Source organism: Nymphaea colorata, chromosome 3, assembly GCF_008831285.2.
Source record: "Nymphaea colorata isolate Beijing-Zhang1983 chromosome 3, ASM883128v2, whole genome shotgun sequence".
Lineage (NCBI taxonomy): Eukaryota > Viridiplantae > Streptophyta > Magnoliopsida > Nymphaeales > Nymphaeaceae > Nymphaea > Nymphaea colorata.
The window spans coordinates 15,585,025-15,602,341 of NC_045140.1; the positions used below are offsets into that span (position 1 = coordinate 15,585,025).

Genomic DNA, 17,317 nt, shown 5'->3' on the forward strand with positions numbered 1-17,317 from the left:
TGGCGTGTAGTTCTACACCGACTATCCAACCGCTTCCCCAGATTGCTGAACCTGGGCTCTGATACCAGTTGTCACGGGCTGACAACTTCGGCCCGTGCGGCGCGGCAAGAACCTGATTGCCGCAAGCCTTCAAACCACCGAACGGGGCGCAAAAGTAGTTTGAGAAAACAAGTGTATAAAGAATGTTTGTGAATAAAGAAATCTCGCAATGTATTCGCTTGAAGAATTAGTACATCACGAGAAAGATAAGTAAGGAGAATGATCTCGACTTTACTTATGTAGGATGGCCGAGGCCGCTTACAGGATTCCCATGCCGACCATCCAAAACAAGAAATCCCAATACTTGACACTTAGACCGGTGGGAGGGTACTCCCTTACAAGTAAACATGCATAAGCAAATGACTCAACATAAGCAAAGGAAGTACAATGCAAAACAAAGCAAAGGACTGTACAGACTCCCAGACACAGGGGAACAGTCAGGGCACAAGCTTAAAGTCGTAAATGGAGAACGTAACACTCTCTGAGAAATGCTTTGGCCAACCGTCTCCATCGGCGTTCAAAATAATTGGAAGCACGTTCGGAGCAGAAACAGTAGTTAAAACCTGTGACACAACACCACATGGAAGATGGGAGATGAATTTTTTTTTTTTTTTTTTTTTGCGCACTCATCTAAAGCCAATTTTCCTGTCATCTGCGACGAGACGAAAATGCGCAGGGACCGCAAAAATGACCGCCGAGATGAAAAAGAAAAGAAAAGAGTGGCAAAAGTAACCGAGATCATGGGTTGGCAGATAAAGAGGGTAACCGTATCCTCTTTTCATCGGGAGCTCCTCTTCTTCTTCCACCACCTTCTCCTCCTCCTCCCCCTATCCTCAGAAAGGTCACACCAAATTCGTTACCACCACATATTGTGTTTTCCCATTTTTACTCTGCTCCTCCGCAGATATAAATGTTAGCCAGGGAGGGGGCCACTGCCCAACCGATGCCCGAAAACGAGAGGGGAAGCAGAGGAAGAGGAAGAAGATGTCGGACAACCCAACCGAATTCGACCTGCCGGAGCGCATCACCGCCGTGCTGCCGGCCGATCCTTACGAGCAGCTGGACATCGCCCGAAAGATCACCTCCATAGCGCTGGCTACTCGCGTCTCCAAGTTGGAGGTGGAAGCTGCTAGGCTCAGGCAGAAACTCGTGGAGAAAGACGATGCCATCGCCGAGCTCCAAGAGACACTGCAGAAGCTCGAGGACTCCCTCTTCGAAGCTGAGGAGAAGCTCTCGATTGCCACCCATGAGAAGGTTGACTGGTCTGGATTGCTTATGATCGGGCGAAACAAACATAATTGTCTCATCGTCATCTTTGTTTCTCTCTCCTCTGCTTACTTCCCGAGTCTATCCGAACCTGCTGAATATGGTCCTGCTTTCCCTTTCGCTTTCTTGTTTGCCCTTATAACAGGAAAACCTTCTGAACGAGAACGCCTCTCTCTCCAACACGGTCAAGAAGCTCAACCGAGATGTCGCCAAGGTAGGTTCCCCCTTTTTTTAGCTTCGACTTTTTCTTTGGCGTCCTTTTTGTCCAAATTCCATTGTTTTGACAATTGTCTCTGTCGTTGCGATTCACAACTCATATAATTTGCAACTATTCTTCGCATTCTGGACACTCTTCGCCTCGGCCTCTACATCCGGATGGTCCAAATCTCTATGCCAGTTATGCTACATGAAATCCCTTATGCTATTGTAAATCAAACTGCATAACAGATAGAAGGTATTCGGCGCATTTCTATCATGAACCGTAGTCATGCCATGCTGATCGCCTTCCTGAGGGTGAGCTACCAAGTTGACTAGTTTCGATGTGTGGATGGCCTGAATTGTGTAGCATATTGCTGAATTACCACTCCCAGCAGACTGTATCATTTTATCTTGTGTGAATCTGTGTGTTTTTTCCACCGAAAACTGTTGACTAGTTCCGACAACCTTTGACATTCTCTGACCTGCTTGGCACGACACTCGTTATCTTTAAAATGTTCATTTGGAACTGGATGAATCCAGGAGTTGGAAATGATGCCTGATTTGCTTAAGTTTTTTTTCACATCCCTGCAGATGTAGCATTTCAGAAGATGCAGATGTTACTTAATTTTATAAGAACTAGTCAAAATTGAAAGTCAGAAACACGTTGGTCAATCCCCTAAAAGATTGCTCGTTCCAAGTTGGTGTAACAATGCCCAAAGTAAAAAAGCCATGAAAAGATCACCATAAGTCAAGTAAATCAGATAACTATTCCACTATTACATAATAGAAGAAACATTCAAGGACGTATTATAAGTACATGCATACAATAAGAGAACAATGAAGACCATGATTGAACATAAAAGGTGAAAACAGAGAAGAACATATGGAACGAACGCAACCGTGTTACGTAATACAGGCAAGCAAAAAGCATACAAATAGGACCATATAATAAAGTTGATTACACAAAAAGAAAAAAAATGCAAACTGACTATGTCTCGATAAAATTTTACATAATATGTTACAGTAAGTATTACATTGCAATTTTACAGTATCCTTATTATGATATTATGACATGCTAATATCAAAGTGTTGGTATTTTTATTATGATTGAATCAGTGCGACACATGAGACAGTGTGCAAAAAGGCTACAACTGTCTCTGCTGCAAACAGTCGAAAAAAAGCATATGTTAGATTAAACGAGCAAAGACTGTAGAACTGGAGAGAAAAAGAACCTCTTATCAAACTCATATGTGTGGCTGTCTGCTCACCACCATGACAGGGAATCTGTCAGCCTATGGTATTCTTTAGCTAAACAGAAAGAGAGAGAGAGCGAGATCAGATCATATTTGTGGCTGTTTGCTCACCACTTTGAAAGGGAAGCCCATCAACCTAGTGGTGTTCTTTAGTAAAACAGAGGGAGAGAGAGAGAGAGAGAGAGAGAGAGCATGGTCCTGACCAAGGCCTTCCTTTCTGAACATATTTCCTTAAGGAAAAGGCAAAATTGAAAGTGTAATCAATACCTAATCCAAGGACTACTCAGTCAATGACTAGTGCTTGAGCCTTGATTAGTCAACCAAGTTGGATCACCAGTCAATAATATTGTACCCTTCTAATTTGGACCTAATGGGCTAGTTGACAGGCTTGAACTTTGTCAAGAAGCCAATTAGTTTATTGACTAGTCTGTGGTTTAACGCCATGGTCCTATAAAGTATAAACTATTATTTGGATCAATTATGAACAGGTTAAACAAATAGGTATGTCCTGAAAGTATAGGTTTTGACAAGAAAAATCACTTTTATAACTGTCCTGAGAAGGAGATCTCAGAGAAATATAGGAAAAATTAAAGGAGATCTCAGAGAAATATAGGAAAAATTAAAACTTGATATGTATTAGATTTTTGGTGATATTAACTAATCCTGTTCTAACCTAGTCCAACCTTATAAAGCTGAAAAATAAATGCTGTTCATTGGTTTTGTTATTTTTTCTTTCCATATTGGCTGCTAGGCACAGCTTTAACTACAACATTCTGAAAGCTGGACTGTCTGCATGTTGGAAGTCCGTGATTTTTTTTTTCTGATCAATTTGTTGCAGTCCTTGTCAGTAGCAAGTTTTATCAATCAACCTAACATATGCATTTCTGAGTGGATGTATTAATGTGCAGCTCGAGGTATTTAAGAAGACCCTTATGCAGTCACTCCAGGATGAAGATGATAGTTCCGTAAGTTATCTTATGTGATACTTCTTTTTGCGTTATAACTTATAACATTCGTGTAGTTCATCAGTATGAAGAATGACTATAGCTGATGACCAAGTTCTATTTTAATTCTCATTTAAAGTGTTATGCTCGAAAATGAAGTATTTTCTTGCCATCTTAAATTTTATTTCATTATGTTAATTTTCTTTGTATCACCAGATGGGGTCTTCCCAGGTTGTCTCAAAGAAAAGTTCAGACATTAGTTTCTCCTCCCAAATGGTTGTTGGAAGTGAATCTTCAAGGCTTATGAGTAAATATATGCTTGTCCTGTCAAATAGCTTCTGATTATAGCATCTACATTTGGATCTGCTCATTTGGAAATTGTTTTCAGTGCAGAATCAACAGTCAGATATGAGCAACTCATCTACTGAAGATGCCAGTTTCCATCAAACAGATGGTGTGCCTTTTGCTCATTCATCATGTGGGTTGTTGAACTCTTCTCCTTATCTGATGAACTGTTTTTCTTTTTTAGCAACTTCTAGGCAGGGAATCTCCAGTGGCCTCCTATTAGCATCTCATGGTAGCACTCCAAAGCTCACACCTCCAGACTCGCCAACAAGATTTTCTGCATCTGTTTCACCTACAAGGACTTCTAAGCCCGTGTCTCCTCCACGACGCCATTCAATTTCATTTTCAAGTATGAGACATTCTTTGGATTCATCAAGCCATAACTCAATGTCTTCAGGTGGCTCAGAAATGGGTAACCACTCTAATTCACTTTTGCAAACCTGATTGGTGTGTTATAGAAGGTCATTTTTTGCTTGTCTGTCACATTGATAAAGAGAGGAAATTTGCATGTTGTTGCATGTATATGGAGCGCTTATTGAAATATAATTTGACTATTTTGTTGCTTTGACCTTGCATGCATTTGGTCTGAGTTTTGGATCCTCCTCACGATAGATATGTCCTGGAAAACGTAATTTCAGATCCTCCACACGGTGCCCTGGTTGCATCAGATAATGCAGTAGGACAGTGAAAAGTTCGTCGACCATGACATGTGACATGTGATATTTTTTCCTGTAGACTATGTCACATAGGTACGGGTGCCGGTGCGGGTACGGGTACGGACCATTTTCAAAAATTTGGGTGCGGGGGTACGGCCGTACACACACGCAGACGTATATTTATATATATGTAAAAAAATTTCAAAATGAATAACATATTCACAAAATACAGTATGGAAGTAATTAACATACAAATATATCAGCTTTTTTTATTCTCCGTCGCATCATCAATATTAGAAGGAGCAACAGGTGACGATTTTAAGATATATTGACATCGATTTGGTTATGGCTCACACTATTATCGAAGAGTCATGTTATAGAGAAGGAATGGATTTTCGAAACATTGTATGGAAGATTTTAAATGAAAAGTTGTGAGAAACTATGTACAAGAAATGTTTAAAGTGAAAAAGGAAACAAGAAAAGAGAGGGGGATTTTAATTTTCAACCCAAAAAACTGGACAACTTTGGACTTGGTCAAAGTTGACCGAGTCCGAAAATGGACAAAAATGATCCCGGGTACGTTGACCGTACCCGGTACTGCGTTGACCGCACCAGGGCCGTACCCAGGGTCGTACCCGTACTGTTCCCGTACCATACAGGTACTCCTCCTTAAGAGGAGTACCCGTGTGACATAGCCTGTAGATGTTGCCATATTGAGAAAAGGACTAGTAATGATTTAGTTGATTATTATGCCAGGCATACATGTGTGGACAGAATGTAATATTTGAGAACACTAGTTTTACTATTGTGAGAAAAGCAACATAGTTATTGAAGTATATGGACTCATCATGGTCTTTTTTTCTTCCATGTTATGGCATATGATGAATCTTCTTGCTTGTCATGCATGTCATGTTAGACGTGTCAAGCATGTAATACCCAAAAGTTTATTTTCGTATTGAAGATTGTGAGATATTTTGAAGGACTTATAAGGGGGTTCCTTGTTCCCCTGTGTCTGGGAGTCTGTACAGTCATTTGCTTTGTTTTGCATTGTACTTCCTTTGCTTATGTTGAGTCATTTGCTTATGCATGTTTACTTGTAAGGGAGTACCCTCCCACCGGTCTAAGTGTCAAGTATTGGGATTTCTTGTTTTGGATGGTCGGCATGGGAATCCTGTAAGTGGCCTCGGCCATCCTACATAAGTAAAGTCGAGATCATTCTCCTTACTTATCTTTCTCGTGATGTACTAATTCTTCAAGCGAATACATTGCGAGATTTCTTTATTCACAAACATTCTTTATACACTTGTTTTCTCAAACTACTTTTGCGCCCCGTTCGGTGGTTTGAAGGCTTGCGGCAATCAGGTTCTTGCCGCGCCGCACGGGCCGAAGTTGTCAGCCCGTGACAACTGGTATCAGAGACCAGGTTCAACAATCTGGGGAAGCGGTTGGATAGTCGGTGTAGAACTACACGCCGACGATCGTTGATCGAAAGAGACCTCCGACGATCGTTGATCGAAGAGGAGGAAGCCCTGGCGACTCAATACAATCTGCGAAGTGCCAAGGGCAAGGGAGTAGCCCATTCTGACGAGATGGGTACATCCCATGGTCAGGAAGACCTGACCGAGATGGTGAACAAGCTGGCTACCGACGTAACTGCTCATGAAGAAGCGTTGGGTAATGCAGCTGAGTCCTTCGGGGAAATGAAGGACGAGATGAAGGTACTGCGGGAACAAATGGCCGACCTACTGGCCATGAATCGGGCACTGACAGACACAGTGACCACGTTACAGGCTGAAGTCAAGGAACTTCAGGTCAAGAACCGCACACTACAGCGACAAATCTCTGTAGGTGGAGGTAACGATCGGCCAGCGAAGGTCGACGTTCAGAGACCAGCTAAATACAATGGAACTCGGGATAGCCGAGTTATCGACAACTTTTTATTCCAAGTGGAATATTACCTGGACTTGCAAGGCGTTATGGGGGACGACCTTCAAGTCAAGACTGCGGCTATGTTGCTAGAGGGCGATGCTGTGGCATGGTGGAGAAGGAAAAGGCTCGACATTCAGAAGGGGATCTGCATAATAGACACTTTCGATGATTTTCAACGAGAGTTAAGAACTTACTTCATGCCCCCGAATGCGATACGCCATGCCTATCGGATGGTTGGTGAATTAAAACATACCGGATCCTTGCGAGATTACGTGAGGGCTTATCAAAGGCTGATGTTAGATGTGCCAGATATGCAAGAACAAGATAAATTGAACTGGTTTATTTTGGGACTGCAGTCATGGGCGCAATCCGAAGTGGAAAGGAGTAATCCAGAGACCTTGGAGGACGCTTATGTAGTAGCAGAACGTTTGGCTGATACTCAGCGCAAGAGCTACACTAACGCCTTCAAGCCGTCGAGGAAGCCTGACCATGGAGGAAAGAAAGATGATCGAAGGGAACGGAAAGATGAACCATCAACTCAGCGCCAAGTCGAAAGAAGAACTTTCTTTCACAGAAACGACAACTCTCAGAATAGAGTGTTGAAATGTTGGTTTTGCGATGGTAATCACTTAGGAAGGCAATGTCCAAAGCGTGTAAATAGGGACAATCAGGCAAGCTCTTCAAGGCAATCTGCTAATGCGGCACAAGGTGAAGAAGGGGAAGGACCAAAGATGGGTGCACTTCAACTTCTGAACACCATAAAAAGGGAGGAAAAAGTGAAGGTGACAGCGACACCTTCTAACGAGCTCATGTACTTGGAAATCCTGGTAAATGGAAGGCCTACCTTGGCTATGGTAGACACGGGAGCCACGCATAACTTCGTCTCAGTTGAGGAGGCGAGGAGACTGGGCCTAACCCTTGAGAGGGGAGAGTTACACATGAAGGCGGTGAACTCAGAGGCCAAACCCATCCACGGAGTGGCCCGGGATGCGGTTGTGAAGATTGAGAGTTGGTTAGGAAGGGCCAACTTCTCGGTGGTCCCGATGGATGATTTCCGGATGATCCTAGGCATGGAGCTCCTCAGTACAGCGAAAATGGTGCCAATGCCGCACCTACGCAGTATCAGTATCATGGATGAAAAGTCCCCTTGTATGGTTCCAGTAACATCGATAAAGAGGGATAAGGGCAAAGCCGCAATGATATCTGCCCTTCAGTTGAAGAAAGGCCTCAAGCACGGCGAAGACACGTACTTGGTGGCAATCAGGGAAGTAACTAATGACTCCCCTGGTTTGGTCCCAGAGGCGCTTGCGCCTGTCTTAGCGGAATTCGCAGGAACAATGCCTGTGGAGCTCCCTAGACGGCTGCCACCTCGACGCGAGGTGGATCATGCCATCGAACTCATCCCTGGTGCCAAACCCCCGGCAATGGCACCATATCGAATGGCCCCTGCAGAATTAAGAGAACTTCGGCGACAGTTGGATGAGATGCTAGCTGGAGGTATAATCAGACCCTCCAAAGCTCCTTTCGGTGCACCATTGTTATTCCAAGCGAAGCATGATGGCTCCAAAAGGCTATGTGTGGATTATCGAGCGTTGAACAAGGTAACGGTGAAGAACAAGTACCCTTTACCTTTGATTGCAGATCTGTTTGATCAACTGGGCAAAGCTCAAGTGTTTTCCAAGTTAGACCTCAGATCAGGATATTGGCAAGTTCGGATTGTTGATGGCGACGAGCCAAAGACCACTTGCGTCACTCGTTACGGTGCCTTTGAATTCTTGGTAATGCCGTTCGGGTTGACGAATGCCCCAGCCACTTTTTCGACTCTAATGAATAAGATATTCTATCCGTACTTAGATAAGTTCGTGGTAGTCTATCTTGATGACATTGTAGTGTATAGCAAATCCTTGAGGGAACATGTGGAACACTTGCGGACAGTGTTCAAGGTATTGGAGGAAAACAAACTCTATGTGAAGCGCGAGAAGTGCCTATTCGGCCAACCGGAAATCAGTTTTCTCGGTCACATTGTGGGAAAAAGTCAGCTGCGAATGGACACCGAAAAGGTGAGGGCAATTCAAGACTGGAAACCGCCAACTAATGTACCAGAACTACGTTCTTTTCTTGGTTTGGCAAATTACTATCGACGATTCATTGAGGGGTATTCTTTGATAACTGCGCCTCTCACTGATTTGTTAAAAAAAAACCGAACTTGGGCTTGGGAAGAGCTCGAAGAAGATGCCTTTGAGAAGTTGAAAAGGGCCCTGACGCAGGAGCCTGTGCTCAGGTTGCCCGACCACACCAGGAAATTCGAAGTCCACACAGACGCATCAGACTTTGCCATTGGCGGAGTTTTGATGCAGGAAGGTCATCCAGTCGCCTATGAGAGTCGGAAGCTGAAAGACGCGGAGCGACGGTACTCCGTGCATGAAAGGGAAATGACAGCCGTTATTCATTGTCTTCGCACATGGAGGCATTACTTATTGGGGTCCCAATTCGTGGTAAAGACTGATAACGTAGCCACAAGCTACTTCCAGACTCAAAAGAAGTTGAGTCCGAAGCAAGCTCGATGGCAGGAATTCCTTGCGGAATTCAATTTCGCCTTGGAGTACAAGGCAGGGAAGGCAAACGTCGTAGCCGATGCACTGAGTCGGAAGGCAGAGTTGGCAGCTACCCGGATAGCATCATCCGAAGCGCAACTCGAGGGTGCTCTTCTTGGGCGGATTCGAGAAGGCATGAAGCAGGACCCAGTGGCCAAGCACTTGGTCGAAACAACGGAGGCGGGAAAGACGCGACGATTTTGGCTACAAGATGGACTTTTGATGGCAAAGGGCGGACGAGTGTTCGTGCCCAGATGGGGCAATCTCCGACGAGAGTTGCTAAAGGAGTGTCATGACTCATTGTGGGCTGGCCATCCTGGCCAGGAGCGGACACTGGCACTACTCGAACGTGGCTACTACTGGCCACAGATGCGCGACGACGTTGAAGCATATGTGAAAACATGCTTGATCTGTCAGCAGGACAAGGGAACAAACCAGAAGCCTGCCGGTCTCCTGGAACCTCTTCCTATTCCAGAACGTCCATGGGAATGCCTCTCCATGGACTTCATCGTCAGCTTGCCCAAAGTTGACGGCTTCAGCTCCATCCTTGTGGTTGTGGATAGATTTTCAAAGTATGCCACATTTATCCCAGCCTCTAAAGAATGTCCCGCGGAAAAGACGGCCGAGTTGTTCGTGAAGCATATTGTCAAGCATTGGGGCGTGCCGAAAAGCATTGTTAGTGATCGGGATGCTCGCTTCACAGGGAAATTTTGGCGCGAAGTATTTCGTTTGTTGGGTTCGGATTTATTATTCTCAACAAGTTTCCACCCTCAAACGGACGGCCAAACTGAACGAATCAACGGATTGTTGGAACAATACCTTCGACACTATGTCAGTGCGAATCAAAAAGATTGGGTGAAATTGTTGGATGTAGCTCAATTTTGCTACAATTTGCAGAAGAGCGAGTCTTCTGGACATAGTCCATTCGAAATAGCCACTGGACAACAACCGTTGATGCCACATACCCTTGCAGCCCAAGAAAAGGGAAGACCCACTTTTGCCTACCAGTTCGTTCGCGATTGGCAAGACCAGACGGAAATGGCTAAGGCGTTCTTACACAAGGCCGCCAAAAAGATGAAAAAGTTTGCAGATCGGAATCGAAGGCCAATGGAATTCCGGGTGGGTGATCAAGTCCTCGTAAAGCTCTACCCTGATCGCACGAGCATTTTCCGTGGTCGACACCGGTCATTGATCCGCAAGTATGAGGGACCCTTCACAGTGCTGAAGAGAATCGGAAAGCTAGCCTACAAGCTAGACTTGCCGCCAGACTTTAAGGTGCATTCAGTGTTCCATGTTTGTAACCTGAAGCCCTTCTACGTCGATGAGGAAGACCCTGAGCGAAGCGTTCCAGAACGAGACCCGATCCTGCAGCGAGCCCCGCCGACCAAGCGAGCGGCGGACCGTCGGATGGAAGAAATTCTTCGGCACAAGACAAACTATTTGGGGGAGCCGAAGAAGTACCAAGTGAAGTGGATAGGCGAACACAACCCCACCTGGGAGTATGCATTCCGCATGAAGCAGCGCTACCCGCTGGAAGTCAAGGCCTATCATGAAACTGCTGGCGCCGAGGACGGCGCATAACTTGAAGGGGGGAGCCTGTTCCCCTGTGTCTGGGAGTCTGTACAGTCCTTTGCTTTGTTTTGCATTGTACTTCCTTTGCTTATGTTGAGTCATTTGCTTATGCATGTTTACTTGTAAGGGAGTACCCTCCCACCGGTCTAAGTGTCAAGTATTGGGATTTCTTGTTTTGGATGGTCGGCATGGGAATCCTGTAAGTGGCCTCGGCCATCCTACATAAGTAAAGTCGAGATCATTCTCCTTACTTATCTTTCTCGTGATGTACTAATTCTTCAAGCGAATACATTGCGAGATTTCTTTATTCACAAACATTCTTTATACACTTGTTTTCTCAAACTACTTTTGCGCCCCGTTCGGTGGTTTGAAGGCTTGCGGCAATCAGGTTCTTGCCGCGCCGCACGGGCCGAAGTTGTCAGCCCGTGACAGTCCTAGTCTCTAGTCTTTTTGGGGTTGAAACTGAAGTGGGTTGGGTTCCATCAAATCGGGTTATTACAGTGATATCAGAGCACAGTTCAACACTTAGGGTCTCACACATGTGGATGCATGTGCCTAAAGAGGGATGAGTTATAACATCCAAAAAAATTAATTCCATATTAAAAATTGTGGAAGATCTTTAAGGACTTATAACAAGGTTATTTAAGTGATTGGTTGCCCTTGTTCCTAGCTCTTTTAGGGTTAGAACAAAAGCAACCCAGGAAGATGACTTGCTCATTTTTCAGGTTCATTTTAGCTTTTTGACTTGCTCATTTTTCAGGTTCATTTTAGCTTTTTCATATGTAAGATCAAGACGCCTATTCTTGCACTTCCTAGACAATCTTTCTTTCTGCAAATATTGGAAGGCTGCCTCATTGCATTGTTTCTCACCTCTTTGGTCATCGAGGCTTGACTGCTTTCTGTTGCCTTTCTTGGAATTATTGTTGAAACATGCTTGCCTTCTTCCATCTTCATTGCAGATCATGGTCGTTTTCATTAAAATTCAGATGCTTCATTTTGAAACTTTGGGGCAGTGGAAAAAAAGTCTGCTCACCCTGAAAAAGAAATAATAATAAAAAATGAATATCATGGTGGATGCTAGTGATCAATTTATGATATCCTTCTTTCCTGAGTCTCACTTAGCTTATCTAGAAGTGGACATGGGATTTCCTTGGACTACTACTTCATAATGTAGATAAGCTGGTTGTATCGTTTCATACTGGAGCATCTAATAACAAACTACTTTGTATACCACTATATGCACCCCTGTATGTGAGGTGATACTTATGTTTCTCTCTGCTTTTTTGTATCTTCTGTTGGTGTCCTCCACCTCTCATCAAATTGATCACTATCCTTCCCCTTATTTTCAGAAAAATGCCATGCTGATGTTTTTCTCTTAACGATGAGCATTGAGCAGTATCCCTTCTTTGACGTTGCAAATTTTATCCCTTCTTTGACGTTGCAAATTTTAACTCTAATCTTTTTGATTTATGGTTTTCTTCTTGGAGCTTACAAAATTACGGGCACACTTGCTCCTCATTTGAAGCAGATGCTTTGGTGGCCATCTACAGATATTGTAGCTTGTAGTAATGTTTGTTATTTATTTTTGTGGTTGGTTTGAGGTTTTCTATCTGGTTTTTGTCAAAGAAGATGTACAACCATACGTTCTGGAGGTTGTTACTGATTGATCTTATCACCAAACATATGTTTTTCTGGTATTCTTTATTTTGAGCATCTATTTTTTCATTAATAACGATTGAAAAACACAAGGGGTATTGAACTGCCTTTGCAGTTGATTTTGTGTTGAATCCAAATTCATGAGTTTAATTTGTGTGAGCTGTGTCTTGGAGCTTTTCATGGAAGCTTCCCTTGTTTATGTTCAGTAGTCCACAGTTCAGTGAGATAATGGGATAAGGTCTCATATGTTGCCCTTGGATGATAGATTGCTACACACGTGGTTGAAATGGCTTTCCTTGTGTAAATTACCTGGATTGTATATTTTGATAAACAAAAAGAATTAAAAGAAAAGCTGCTCGGCATAGGCAGTTTCCATTATTTAGGATTTCATACTAGGCTGAGAAAACCGCTCTCTCTCCCTTCTCTTGCTCCCTCTCTCATAGAACCTATATGTGGTCTCTTATTGTATTTGTTAGATACTGACATGAATGCATCTCCATTTGCTTTAGGGCGTGGGAGAGTCGACGGCAAGGAATTTTTTCGTCAAGTCAGGTACTAAGACATTTGAAATAGCTTTTGCTGTCTGTTTCCCTTTTCCCCTTTTTGGGGTCTCATGTTCTTTTAAGTCAAATAAAAATCTAGTATTACTATTGCTCCTTGCAAGACCGCAATCAAGAAATATGCATAGAATCATTCAATTTGGTGACTGAACTTTGTGAAACATGCAAATTATGACTAGTTGGTTTTTCTGCTAAAATATTTCTTTAGGGGCCGTCTATCTTATGAACAATTTGGTGCGTTCCTCGCCAATGTTAAGGAGCTGAACGCACATAAGCAAACGAGAGAGGTAACAGCTTTCAGCTGCTTTCATTCAACCTTCATTATTTTTTGTCAATTAGACGGTATACAATGGCATAGAGGTCGACTTGAGAGTCCTATAGCCAGACAAATGAGAACTTGCATCAAGTTGATTGGTGTCAATGGACGAGTGTCCGGGTAATAGAGACTCATGAATCTACTTGCTTCAGGAAACCCTGCGGAAGGCAGATGAGATTTTTGGACCGGACAACAAGGATCTTTATGCTATATTTGAGGGGTTGATCAGTAGAAGCATGCATCAGAATCCAGTGTAGCCCCTGTGAGCTGTGGTAGTCTCCATACCATTCATGGCGATTGCGATGAGAGGCGAACATATTCTCTCTATGCTGATGGTGGTTGGAAAAGCAGAATTCGTGCAGTTAGCAGTCAAAATCTGCATCTCTTTTTCATGTGCCTGGAAATAGTGGTGAAGTTTTGTTCTTATTTCGCCATCTCTTGCTTCCAAGTGTGGTTGCCGATGCATTATGTTGTCCTTTTTTCTTTTCCTTGCTTTTGTTTTAACCTCTGGTTCTGTAATATGAAAGTTTACAAGTAAAATGCCTGCTTGTTTGCCTCCTTGCACGTCTTATGAGGAGGATGAATTTAATAAATTTGGAGGAAGCAACCACTGGAAGAAATGTGGAGGGGAAATAAAAATATTTCTTTAGTGAAATTATCTTTTCCATCAAGTTTTGAATTTTGAGTCGTTGTCCAACTCCCTTCTGTTGTTGTGGCTCAGCTTTCGCTGCAAACACCATTTATTTAAGCTTTGCACTGTTATTGACCTTGGTCACGAATGTCGCTTGTAAAGAAAAAAAAAAGACCTGCTGCGGCAGAGCGAGCAAGCAATGACAAAATCAAACAGTGGGATAGACTCGTGAGCCTGGGTTGGTGGTGGACTGTCACGTGATCAGAAGAGCTTCAGAACGTACCGTCAAACGCTAGTTAGACTAATAGTTGATAGAGAAAGAGGATCTCCAAGGAGGCCATCTGGATCTTTTTTTTTCAGTTATTTTGTTTCTTGGGTTGTAGCATGGAAGAGGAAGGTATGGCCGGGAGTCTGAAATTCTTCGACGGTGGAGGGGGTCGAGGGTGGAGGCCTGGTCACTTCCCCCTCTTTCCTCCTTCTACTGTCAAGCCAACTAGGGCAAGGAGACTCTCCGTTGACAACTTCGTGTTTTTCGAAGAGTTGGGATCCCCCAGGTGGAAAGCCTCTCATCAAGGACAATCATCTCACGTTTCCCGGTGTCCCACTGTGCCTCCAGTCCAGGCTTCCCAGCTTTTCGGAGGTTGTGATTTTGGCACAGTAACCTTACTGTTTGATGTCATTTCACCCACGGCGCGATCTAAAAGCAAAGGGATTACAAAAGAGGGGGGTTAATTGAGTTTCTAGCAAGATTCCATTCTCCTTCATGAATAGACGGCCTGCCATCCAAAAAATCACACTACACAGCGCTTACAAACCAGGAAGATGGACCCCGTTGAGTATTTTAAGAGATGACTGACTTGTACAACATCTGCAGGACGCCAGGTGCCAGGCCTTCCTTTTCTAGCTTATTGCCAGCTGATCTTGGAACCTTTGACCAAGAACCGCGAAGGCGTCAAAACCGGCGATTAATAGTCATTGCGCAATGTCACTTGCTTTATTACTTTATTTGGCTCAATTTCCTTATCAGCTTCATCTCATCATCTGACTCATTACCAAGATGAACCGAGCTTCATTCTTCTTCGCGTTGGCGCTGAACTTCCATTTAAAGAAAAAGAACAACGATTTTTGTTTCACTTTTTTCCTAACGATATTTTCACTAAATCAGTTTAAGACATTTGAGAGGTTGATTAGGGGATCATATGTGTTAACATCTTCCAAGTTGGCATGTTAATTTAGTCATAGAGATGTAAGTAAGGTTGGGTATCAGGCCCGGGCTGGGTGTCAAGTTGATCCGATTGGGTCCAATAAGTTTTTTTAATATTAAAATTTTAATATATATATAAGTATATTATTTTGCATTAATTTTTTTTATTTTAACTGAACCAAACCTGAGCTTGTATAGAGCCAAGATCGGGTAAATGTCAGGAACTTAACTCGGCCCAAACCTGACTCTTTATCTGTCCAGGAAGCCTAGACTTAGTGCTAATAGTGTTCAAACCTACGTGTTGCTGAGTAAGTCATCTCCCTCGATCATCCTTTTCCTTGCTCGAGAAAACTGCTTGAGGCGATCGACGTAAAATCCCAATCCAACAAGTGGCCGGCCCCCAATTAGCTGCTGGTCTAACCAGCGTTTCTTTCATGGAGAGTACAAATTGTCATTTTCTACCAAAGAATTTCCTATATAAGGAGAGGGTCGGTTGGTCGGACGTTTCCACAACCCTCGGTTCCGCTTCCCCACATGCTCTCTCTCCTCCTCTTTTCCAGCATCCTCGTTTGGTAGGTAGATGGAGAAACTGACCTGCTGTGATGGAGATGACACGACAATTAGCTGCTCATATTTGACGCTCGGAATCTCATGCAGCGGCAGCAGCAGCAGCAGTTGTGATGGCCTCACAGGTACCGGCTTGCTTGGAGGCCACGACGGCAAGGTGGCGGCAGACGTGGCCTCGCCTGGGAGACGTTTATATAAGGCATCGGCTATCCCCTCGAGTGCCGGAGGCACGGCTGCAGGGGAGCCCGTCTTGGCTGCGCCAGTAGTACCGACAGCCCATGCTTTTGGGAGCCAGGGAATGGGGAAGGCGTGCGTCAAGTACCGAGGAGTGAGGCAGCGGCCCTGGGGGAAGTTCGCGGCGGAGATAAGGGACTCAACTCGGCACGGCGCCAGACTGTGGCTGGGCACATTCGATACGGCGGTGGACGCCGCGCTCGCGTATGACCGCGCAGCCTTCGCTATCCGGGGCTCCAAGGCTCAACTCAACTTTCCGATGCTTTTCCACGGCGGCAGACCGCTTAAATGGGTGGCGCCTCCTACTCCATCTGCGGTGATGGGGGAACGGAAGCGCCGGATGGCGACGATGATGAGGAGTCATGAGGGAATGAAAGAGAAGGCTTCTGCGCCACCGCGGGCATCTTATGACGCAACCGGAGGCTGGATGCAGTTTTGCAAGGGGAAAAGGAACGAGTAGAACGGTGGCCTAGCTCTTTTGTGGGGGCGTCGTCCTCGCTTCCTTCGTCCACGACCTTAGTCAGTCGTATCTTTTCGTTTCCTTTGGAAGCCCATGGCGTTCGTACGCGCTCATTTTTCTCGTCTCTCTTCCTCATGATTGCCTCTGTATGCTTTCGGATCACTTTCGTTGAGATGACTGACATTGGTCGGATCATTTTTCCTCCGATCGGAGTCCCTCTCATTCTTTTCTCTTTTTTTTTGGTTTAATTTCTTAAAAACTACAAAATTGGCAATTCATATGAACCTTCATCTCGCGGTCATCTACAGGAGAAGTTAATTACATGTTCATCTCGGAATCCAAGTTCAACGTCACCTTTACCCATTTATCCCAAGCCAAAATCCCCAAAACCACGCTTATGGGACCCAAACCATGGTCCGTATCCACTTTATCACGCACATGCGAGATCCATCCACGATGCGAGGCCCTGCAATGTCTAGAAGTTGCATCATAGAAGGGGAAAAAAAAAAAAAAGGCTCTGGTTGGTCTCGGTTTATGTGCCCGACTTCCACATGGATCAGAAAGATTTGTGACCAGTTGGTGTGTTTGAAGGAGAAGCAATATTCAAATAAAGCATGGTGCATGCACCCCTGTACTTGGGTTGGTTAATTTGCTTTGTCGCATCAACATGTTAATTCCAAAACTTGCCGCATCCTTTTTTGTAATGTTTGGCAACAATGTAAGTGAAAGCGGTGTCAAGTTAAAAAGATAAATTTTCTTCTAAGTACCAAGGGAAGGGAATCTTTTAAGAGAGACAAAAAACTTCGGCCTCCTAGTATTCATACTTATTTTTGACCTGAAGTTCCCCATTGTGTTTGTTGAAAATTTCATATAAAAAATTAGTCATTAGTTTC

The 17,317-nt window shown here is 44.2% G+C and overlaps 2 protein-coding genes across 3 annotated transcripts; both read left to right on the forward strand.

Moving 5' to 3' along the window:
- The first annotated feature begins 789 nt into the window (after window positions 1–789).
- LOC116250653 (uncharacterized protein At4g15545) lies at window positions 790–13,983 on the forward strand. Of its 2 annotated transcripts, none has more exons than XM_031624458.2 (9): window positions 790–1,293; window positions 1,451–1,519; window positions 3,665–3,721; window positions 3,917–4,007; window positions 4,089–4,154; window positions 4,230–4,394; window positions 12,962–13,004; window positions 13,221–13,299; window positions 13,481–13,983. In XM_031624458.2, exons 1-9 carry the CDS (start codon window positions 1,024–1,026, stop codon window positions 13,583–13,585), a joined length of 945 nt encoding a protein of 314 aa, XP_031480318.1. In that variant the 5' UTR covers window positions 790–1,023; the 3' UTR covers window positions 13,586–13,983. The 2 variants fall into 2 exon arrangements, with proteins under 2 accessions (XP_031480318.1, XP_031480317.1); XM_031624457.2 differs by having other exon boundaries at window positions 794–1,293; window positions 4,230–4,457.
- Window positions 13,984–15,693: 1,710 nt separating this feature from the next.
- Window positions 15,694–16,631, forward strand: LOC116251371 (ethylene-responsive transcription factor 1-like). The gene has a single exon (XM_031625590.1). It carries the CDS (start codon window positions 15,744–15,746, stop codon window positions 16,422–16,424), a length of 681 nt encoding a protein of 226 aa, XP_031481450.1. The 5' UTR covers window positions 15,694–15,743; the 3' UTR covers window positions 16,425–16,631.
- Window positions 16,632–17,317: the final 686 nt, after the last annotated feature.